Genomic DNA, 9049 nt, shown 5'->3' with positions numbered 1-9049 from the left:
CTCTCTTATAGGTTTTGTTCTGGAGAGCACCCCCAGCACACCACTGGCACTCAAATTTTCATCTCAGAGTCTGCTGTCTGGGCCGCATGACCCATGGCAGAGGTTTCCTTCAAGACGCCTACATTCTAACAGAGAAGTTGGACAAACAAACAGGCAAGGAGACTGTGTAATAAGTAGTATGACAGAAGACAGTCTTGGTTACTGGATGTAGAGCCCAGGGGGAGGGCAGAGGAATGTTCCTACAGGAACTGATTTCTAAGTGAGATATGAAGGATGACTCAGCTCTCCTACTGAACTGCTAGGGGCAGCGTAGGCAGAAGTGGGACAGTTCAAGAGAAGAACACAAGTGCAGGTCCAGGGGACTCGAGGGCACAGAGTATTGGGGTGATGTCAGAGATGAGGCTGGAGAAGAAAGAGTAGTGGGAGGGAACGGTATGGCACAGATCAGGATGGCTTAGAACATCATGGGGAGGAATTTGGAAGGGATGAATGATTTTTTTAAAAGGAGCAACATTATCAAATTTGCATATTGGAAATAGTTATCTGGAAGATTGATGGGCAAAAGAGAAAATGCAAAGTGACCAGCTAGGAGGTGCTGCTGAAGGCCATGGGAAAAATAATGGTGAGTCTTGGCTCTAAGGATAGAAGGAAAGGAATTTATTTGGGAGATATTAATGAGACAGAATCAGTAGGTGTCTGTGATTGATGGGATGATGGAGGTAAGAGAGAAGGAATAAGAATGACTCCCTAGGAAGGGAGATAGAGGGAATCCTGGTGGATTTACTGAGATTAGGACACTAGAAAAGAAACAGGTTTGGATTTGGGGGGTTAAGGTGCCAAAAAGACACGTCAGTGTGCCATCAAATGCTCAGTTGTGGATATGGGTCTGAGATTCAGGGAGGAGATCAGGGCTGGAGACAGAAATATCCATCAAAGAGTCAGCAGTGAGAATGCCCAGGGAATGCACATAGAGTAAGAAGGGGGAGACACTCCTTTTTGGACCTGAGGGGACATCAACATTTAGTGAACAAGAAGAGCTTTCGAGGGAGATTGGAAAAGAAGAGCCAAAGAGACACAAGAAGCAAGCATGTGGGTCAGAGAAACAAAAGGCAGGACATGGCCAGATGACAAGATGGAGACTGGGGCATCCTGTGGACCCAGCAACAGGGAGGTTATTAGCAATCTCTGGGCAAGCAGTTCTACAGAGTGTTGGATGCAATGCCAGACTTCCATGAGCTTGAGTAGGAAATGAAGAAGCCCAAGCAGCAGGTCTAAAGAACTCTACCAGAATGTCTATGAATGAGGCAAAGAGAGGGAATGGGCCATTGCCTTGAGAAAATGTTGGTTTGGAGGAGGGTTCTAATTAAAGTAGGAGTCAATTGGGTAGGCTTATGGCTGTTTGAAGGCAGCCTGAATAGGGGAAAGATGGCCAAGCAATCGTTGGTAGAGTGAGGCACCAAGATGCTGGGATAAGATAGGAGAGGTTGGTTATGTATGGAAAGGGAGATTCTCCTTACGATGGAAGGAATGAGAGGCGCCTGGGTGGCTTAGTCGGTTAAGCGTCCGACTTTCGCTTAGGTCATGATCTCGTGGTTCGTGGGTTCGGGCCCCGTGTCGGGCTCTGTGCTGACTGCCAGCTCAGAGCCTGGAGCCTGTTTCAGTGTGTGACTCCCTCTCTCTCTGACCCTCCCCTGCTCACACTGTCTCTCTCTCTCTGTCCTAGAAATAAATAAAAATTAAAAATTAAAAAAAAAAAGGGTGGAAGGAATGAAGACCTTGGTTGAGTTTGTGGGTACATGGGAGAACAGGAAGGCAACTCCTGATAGTGTCCAGTTTCTCTGTAGTGTAGGAGCAAAGATCATTTTTTTCTGGGAGTGTGGGTATTGGTACGAGGGTGGCAGGTTTGAGAAACTAGTTGTCTTAGCTAACTCAGGCTGCTATGATAGAGTGCCATAGCCTGGGGGTGGGAGGGCGGCTATAAACAACAGAAATTTCTATCTCACAGTTTGGAAGTGGGGAAGTCCAATATTAAGGCACTGACAGATCTGGTGAGAGTCTTTCCTGGTTCATGGATGCCCTTGGTCTTTGCTATGTCCTTACAAGAAGGAAGAGGGTAGAGGACCTCTCTGAGTCTTTTTTACAAGGGCACTAATCCCATCCCGAGGGCTCTAATGATCTTCATGATCTAATCACCCCAAGGCCCTGCCTTCAAACACCACCACCCTGGGGATTACGTTTCAACACATGAATTTTGCAAGGACACAAATATTCAGTCCTTAGCACGAGTGAACCTTTGCAATGCCTGCTCTGGTGAATGGGATCAGGGAACATGGGAGGGTTTCCAGCAGCACTTAGGATCCAGCCACTGCTGGAAACGCAGAGTTCCTGGGGGTTACTTCTTTCCACGTTGTGGGATTTCTCCAGGGTTCCACAGCAGCATGGGTGCAGCTCTGAGGTTGGACAGTGACATTTTGCCAGGTTGGTGAGAGAGGAAGGCCATGCGGGGAAGGAGGGGAGGGGCGGGGATCTTGGCAGAAAGAGCTGCAGACAAGGCCCTGTCTCTCTAGATGGAATAACCAAAAGACTTAGAGGCATTGGAGGTGGGGTTGTTTGAATTATAAATGCAGAGGCAAAGCCAGTCCGCGTGGTGACAAGGATCAGGGTGAGCCCAGGAGAGTGGGTGGATGACACAGAGAGTGAGTGCAGGTCACCAGAGACAGGGAAGCCAGGGAGCTGAGAGGCTGGCTGTTAGACCAAGTGTGGAGGCCCCCGGAGCACTGGGAAAAGCTGAGGGCAGGCTGGGGCCAGGGCTAGAGGAAGTGTCCGTGAGGGACAACAGTGATGAAGGGCAAAGGTGACCTGGAGTTCAGAGGAGCTCTCCAGGAGGCAGAAAGGAGCTCTGGGGAGAGAGAGGGTGGCCTTGTCAGGGAATGAGCCTATCACAGGAGAAAGGAGAGAGCGCAGAGGTGGAGACCACCAAGAAGAACTGAGTATATCGGAGATGGATTGGTGGCCTCAGGGAGCACAAGGTAAGGTTGGGCAGAGGCAGCAGTTAGGGGTGAGAGAAAAAGTTGTGCAAGGCATCCAGATGCTTACCCTGGAGAATGGAGACAGGAGACTGACTGTACAATGTCTAGGTTGGTCAGTCCCTTACCTGATCCACACCTGGGGGCCTTGGGGACAGGTGAGAGGCTCAGGCTTCTGGCTAGGAGTCGGCAGAGGCCAGCCAGATGCAAGCAAGTCCTGCCCCAAACCCGAGTCTGGGGGTGGACATTTATTAGCTCCATGTATTTCTTTTCTTTTCTTTTCTTTTTTAGATTTATTTATTTTGCGAGAGAGAGAGAGAGAGCGAGCGAGCTTATGACCTGAACAGCTGAAATCAAGAGTGGGATGCTTAACCAACAAAGCCACCCAGATGCCCCTGGCTCCCAGTTTTTCTCAGGCCACCTGGGTGTGAGTGTCACTCAGCATTCCTCAGAGAGGAGCCTGCTCAGGTCCGGTTAGATTTGTGGGGCTTTGAGAGCCAGGAGCCATGCTGGGACACTCTGGGCATGTCATACTTCAATCATTACTTCACTTATTCACTCTTTAATCCATTTATTTATTCCTGGAACTTACAGCAGCTGTTTCTTCCCTCTCTCATTTCAAAAAGGATTTAAGATGTTCACACTTGCACCCACTATATACCAGGCACATAGGTTTTCAGAAGTATGCTGTCCATCTGCAATGCCTTTTCCATGTTTCCTTCTGTTCAAAGTCTATTGTTCAGACAAGGCCTAGACCAAATTTCATCCCCTGTCTGCAAACCTGTCTGTCATATCAGCCACGGTCTTTTCTCTTTAGAGCTTTCTCAGTACTTACACTCTGGATCACATACTTTCCTACATAACCCTACTTTGTTCTAGCCTACTCTGCCTCTCTGACTAAGCTGTAAGCCCTTTGGGGAGACTTAGTATCTGAAATTTTAATGTCTTTAATGTCTACTGACGCACTAGGGACATAGTGAGCCCTCAATGCCAGGGATTGCAGTTTAGAGAAAGACGGACCTTTGCACTGGAGTGGTTCCTGGTAATGCACTATAGCGACTAATAATGTACTCCCGGAGTTTCTCAGGAACACTCGTTTGAGCATGAACAGTTTAAATTACAAGGTCAGCTACCAGAAAGACGGGAAGATAAAACTTGAAAAGCAATAAAGTAGCAATTTACATTTGTTCTTACCAGAGACTAAAGGAATACATTATAAGGCAGTGACAAGTTAATGTTGGGAGCTTTGCTGGAAGTTGAATGTTACACAGATCTACTTTGTTGCACCCATTTTCAGTTTCTGTGAAGTGTGCTGGGATTTTGTAGGTTCTTTATCTTGACATGAGCTACTACTGAGAAATCTAGAACTTGCCAGAATCTAGAACTTGCCCCCAAGATGCTTCTCTAATGAAGGGATCGAGTGAGCTAGTCCAAGGAAATGTGAAATAGATGCCACGGTCAAGATTCTCCTTTTGCTTCATTCTGTAGGCAGGAGAGCTAGTGGGAGGAAATGAGGATATTTGGAAGTTTTAATGTTTTTATTTACTTATATTCTTAAGAGAGAGTGAGAGTGAGCACAAGCGGGGGAGGGGCGGGGGGGAGGGGAGACACAGAATCTGAAGCAGGCTTCCAGGTCCAGAGCTGTCAGCACAGAGCCTGACTTCGGGGGTTTGAACCCACGAACCGTGAGATCACGATCTGAGCCTAAATTGTATACTCAGTCCACTGAACCACCCAGGTGCCCTGAAATTTGTAAGTTTTAATGGGGCCTTTAAAATACCAGTATAGAGAAATAAGGAAATTGGTTCCCAACGTAGGCTTCTCTTGACCAAATTTTGCTTTTCATCACCCAATTAACAATATTTCCTTGGTTGCTTAATGTCACGAAGCTTTATTTCGGTGCATTTACTCACCTTCCTCTATTATTTTATGCTCTTCCCTTTTATTTTATGCTCACTTCCCCTCTTTAATCTCCTCTCTGTCACCAAAGTTTAAAAAAATTTTTTTTAATTAAGTTTTTATTTCAAATGTCCAAAGTGTAGCTTTTAGCAAGAAAAAGGATTGGGTTTCACGCTAGGGCCCAAATCCGGGATTCTTCAGAAGCAGTTGCTCTGTTCGGTTTCTGGGTTTGGAATCTGTCTGCCTTGCCCCGGTATTTCTATAATGTAACATAAGGAACTCTTGAAAAGAAGAGCACATTAAAGGTGGCCACTAACTATAATGCTTAATCCATATTCATTTTAATCTGGAATCAATTCATTGGATCATCTGTACAAAACACAGTTTTTATTTTTAAATGTTTTTTATTTATTTCTAGGAGAGAGAGACAGCGTGAGCAGGGGAGGGTCAGAGAGAGAGGGAGACACAGAATCTGAAACAGGCTCCAGGCTCTGAGCTGTCAGTACAGAGCCCGACGCGGGGCTCGAACCCACAAACCGTGAGATCATGACCTAAGCGAAAGTCGGACGCTCAACCGACTAAGCCACCCAGGCGCCCCAAAACACAGTTTTTAAAATGCAGCTTTCAGTACCTCCCTTACCCCTTTAAAGCATTCACCACTATGTGGCAGGCACTGGCTTAAGGCTACAGATACAAATAAAATGCATTCCTGGCTCTTGTGAATCTCACAGTGATAAATGCACAATGAAAGCTGGCACGTAACCTTCCGTGACTGTTCTAGTTTCTGCTCCACTAATCATCTTGAGTGAAATATACTTCTTTGGGCGGGGGGGGGGGGGGGGGGGGGGGGGGGGGGAAGAGGGGGAAGAGGAGATGCCTACTACTTTATCTAGATTTAATGACCCACCCATGGGCATCATTTGTAAAGCATGTGTGGGAAGCAGGAAAACTCAGGGGAGGTCACCTGCTCAGATAGCTGAGACGCTTGCATCCCACCCAATGTAGGACTGGTCCAGAGAGCCTACAGCTGTCCTTGCTTTTCTGTGCTCTACTCCCCTGCTTCTTCATATCCATTGGAGACTGTCGGCCTTGGGCTCTGGGAGGACAGAGGACCTGCCATCTTCCTTATATATTGGCCATTGATTTGAACATTTATTGAGCAATTACTCTGACGGAAGTAAGTTATATACATTGTCTTATTTAATCTTTACAAACCTTAAGGGTAGATGTTTTTATCACTCCCATTTTAGGGATGAGAAAACCAAAACTCAAGAAGGTCTAGTATATGGGGTAGGGTCACCGGGCTGACACATGTGGGCCTAAAGTCACCATGTTTTTGACCAAACCCCATAATGCCCCTTGCTGGGATTCTTTACTTGGTTTCCAAGCAAAGAAGAGGTCTCATCAGTACTGGTGTTTATAAAACCCCACTGTCTTAAATATAAGTCTCTTTCAATTAAAAAAACTTCCATAGTCAGGCTCTGGGTTAGGCTCTGTGGGACAATATGAAATTGAATAGAAAAGACTGTCCTCTAGAAATTTGAGACTGTGGGAGAGGGCTACAACAAGGTGACTTTCAAGTGCACTACAGAACACAGGGTTTTGAATTATCGGTTGATTACGTAATTTCTTGCATTCATTTACTCATTCATTCATTCGACAAGTACTTTCTCTGGTGAAATGGTACCAGTTGAAGGGAGGCAGTTCCTGAATCCAGCCGACCATGTACAGGAGGAGGCAAACAGTCCAGTAGTTGAAATACTGAACTTCGTTTTCCATGTATTTTTCCAATCATTTAAACAAAAATCGGTCAATGAATTATTTGTATTACCTTTAACAGACATTGAGTTAGGTTTCTTTCTTTCCTTCTTTTTTCAATGTTTATTTTTTTTTAGAGAGAGTGCAAGGGAAGTGACAGAGAGAGGGGAAACAGGATCCAAAGCAGGCTCTGCGCTTACAGCAGGGCTGGAACTCATCAAACTCACCAACCATAATCTGAGCTGAAGTCAAACGCTCAATCAACTGAGCTACCCAGGAGCCCTGAGTTAGGTTTCTTTCCATATAATCGGTAATAAATTCAAAATTAATCCAAGAGGGCAACACTGGATCCATCTGACACACTGTTTCAAAATTCAAGCACTCCCTGCTTTTTTCCCCTGAAAAATAGTGTCTAAAAATAGTTGTTCCCTGTGCCAATAAAAACAACAGCTGAAAATCCTAATTCACAAAATATAGAGAATGAGGAATTATCAATTAGCTTGACAACGTTTTTTCCCTCTAGAAAAGAATTCATTGTCCCTTAAAAAGGCCTAATAGTGAATGTATGACTGTATTAACTCCTCTAATAAAGACCTGGCTCAGTGGAGAAACTTAAGGGTGAGGATCCAGAGACTCACGAAGCCTCTGGAATTACAATGGAGATAATCAAATGGTGACTTGATTTACAAAATTGGGACTTCAGGACAACTTTCTGGAACAAGCCAACTGGACACCGCAAGGAAGGGGACCTCCCAGTTAACCATAAAGCTGCAGGGCTTTGTGCAAAGAATTCGAGAGAGCGGTGGGGTGGAGAGAGGAGGGATAACTCGGCTTTGCTCGATTTCCTTAATCTTGGGGGGCTTCCTTTACTCACGCATTCCGCTGCTACGTGAAAGAAAATACGTTTTTGGCTGAAGTTTTGTATTTTACCAGCAAATAAAGTTTCTCTGCTCTCTTTTAAGCTACAAGGTTGCAGCACGTGAAACTGACAGAATATACTTGATATCTTTCCTTCTCAGGCCGTTCAGTTTTGTCACCTTCAACCTGGGCTCCCACCCTGGTTTGGAGTTCACGGTGGTAACGTTAGGCACACACTTGTACCTCCCGACGCTTATCACTCCCCCTGAGATACTCTGCTGCCATTTTAAGTCGAGTTGCGCCGCTGGTCGCATCACCGGAGGGAGCTGCACTGGGCAGCATCCCCAGCTGCGAAGCCCCGCACGCTGTGGAGTCCGTGTGACACCGCGGCTAGACTTTAATCCGCTCGCTGTCCAGCGGCGGGGCCACCGAGCCTGCAGGCGCGCGCGCACAGCGCCCCTGGCGGTCGTTCCCGAGCGCCACTTCCCCCGCCCGGCCCACCCCCGCGACCAGCCGCCTGGGCCACGCGGGCTTCTTTGGGCTCCACGCGCACCCTTAACCGGACCGAAACTTCGCCGGCGGCTCCCGCCCCGAACAGACCCTGCCTTCTTCCCAATCACTCCCAGAGGGAGGGACGGCTGCTCCCGGAAGGCGGGCACCACCCTGGCCCCGACAGATTCCTACGCTGGCCCAGAACAGGGCGGGGGTCCCGGGGCCGCCGCCGGGTCGACTCCCCGCCCGCGCCGGAAGTCCGCGCGTGCGCGCTGGCCGACCGGGAGCGCGCGTCCGGCGCTGAGGGGCGGCGGGGGCGGGGCCGTGGCCGCTCACAGGGTGTCCCCGCCCCCGCCCCCCGGCGTTCCGCGGTCGCCGTGACAACCGGAGCGGCGGCAACGGCGGCAGGCGCGCGAGTCCGGCGCCGCCTCCCGGCCGCACCGCCAAAGCAAGCAGCTGCCGCCCGGCCTTGCTGCTCTCCCCGCCTCCCGGCCCGCGGGGAGGGAACGGCCCGCCCTCCGCCCGCCTGCCCGCCGGAGAGTGAGCGGCGCCCGGGCCGCCCCGCCAGCCCGCCGTTCCCCGGCCGCCGTCCGGGCGCGCGCAGCGAGCGGGCGCGACTATGCCAAGATGGTCCTGCAGGCGCGGAACAAGCACCGGGAGGCGGCCCCCAAGCCGCCCCAGCCGCCCCGCGCCTCTCAGTCGCCGCTGAGGGGGGCGCCGGACGCCGGGGAGCCCGGGCCCGAGCGCGCGCCCCGGTCCCCCGGGCGAAAGGGCGCCGCGGGCAGGAAGGGGCCCCGCGCCGAGCCCGCCGCACCGCTCGCCGGAGGCGGGCTTGGGGGGCGCCTGGCGGCCGGGCTGCGTGGGGCGCTGGGCCTGCGGCGCGCGGGGCGCGGCCGGACCTGGACCACGCTCCTGCTAGGTGAGCAGCCCCAGAGCGCGGGCGCCGCCGGGACGCGGAACTTTGAGGCGCGGGCCCCTCTCCCCCTCCCCTGTATTCCCCTCCCACTTCCGCGCCG

The 9049-nt window shown here is 50.1% G+C and overlaps 1 protein-coding gene across 4 annotated transcripts in view; it reads left to right on the top strand.

Annotated features, from left to right (window-relative positions):
- The first annotated feature begins 384 nt into the window (after positions 1-384).
- DPY19L1 (dpy-19 like C-mannosyltransferase 1) overlaps positions 385-9049 on the top strand; it is a 104018-nt gene continuing 95353 nt past the window's right edge. For 3 of the 4 annotated variants that reach the window (XM_039239150.1, XM_039239149.1, XM_039239148.1), the window contains exon 1: positions 8554-8952. In XM_039239150.1, coding sequence (XP_039095081.1) covers positions 8661-8952 — 292 coding nt within the window. In that variant the 5' untranslated portion in view covers positions 8554-8660. Of the gene's footprint in view, positions 623-8553; positions 8953-9049 lie in introns of those variants that run through there. The other variant, XM_039239151.1, reaches the window with a different exon arrangement.

Source organism: Hyaena hyaena, unplaced genomic scaffold (genome assembly GCF_003009895.1).
Source record: "Hyaena hyaena isolate Hyena2069 unplaced genomic scaffold, ASM300989v1 scaffold_153, whole genome shotgun sequence".
Classification (NCBI taxonomy): Eukaryota; Metazoa; Chordata; class Mammalia; order Carnivora; family Hyaenidae; genus Hyaena; species Hyaena hyaena.
Note: the sequence above shows the minus strand (reverse complement) of the source record. Positions and strands in the feature narration are given on the sequence as shown.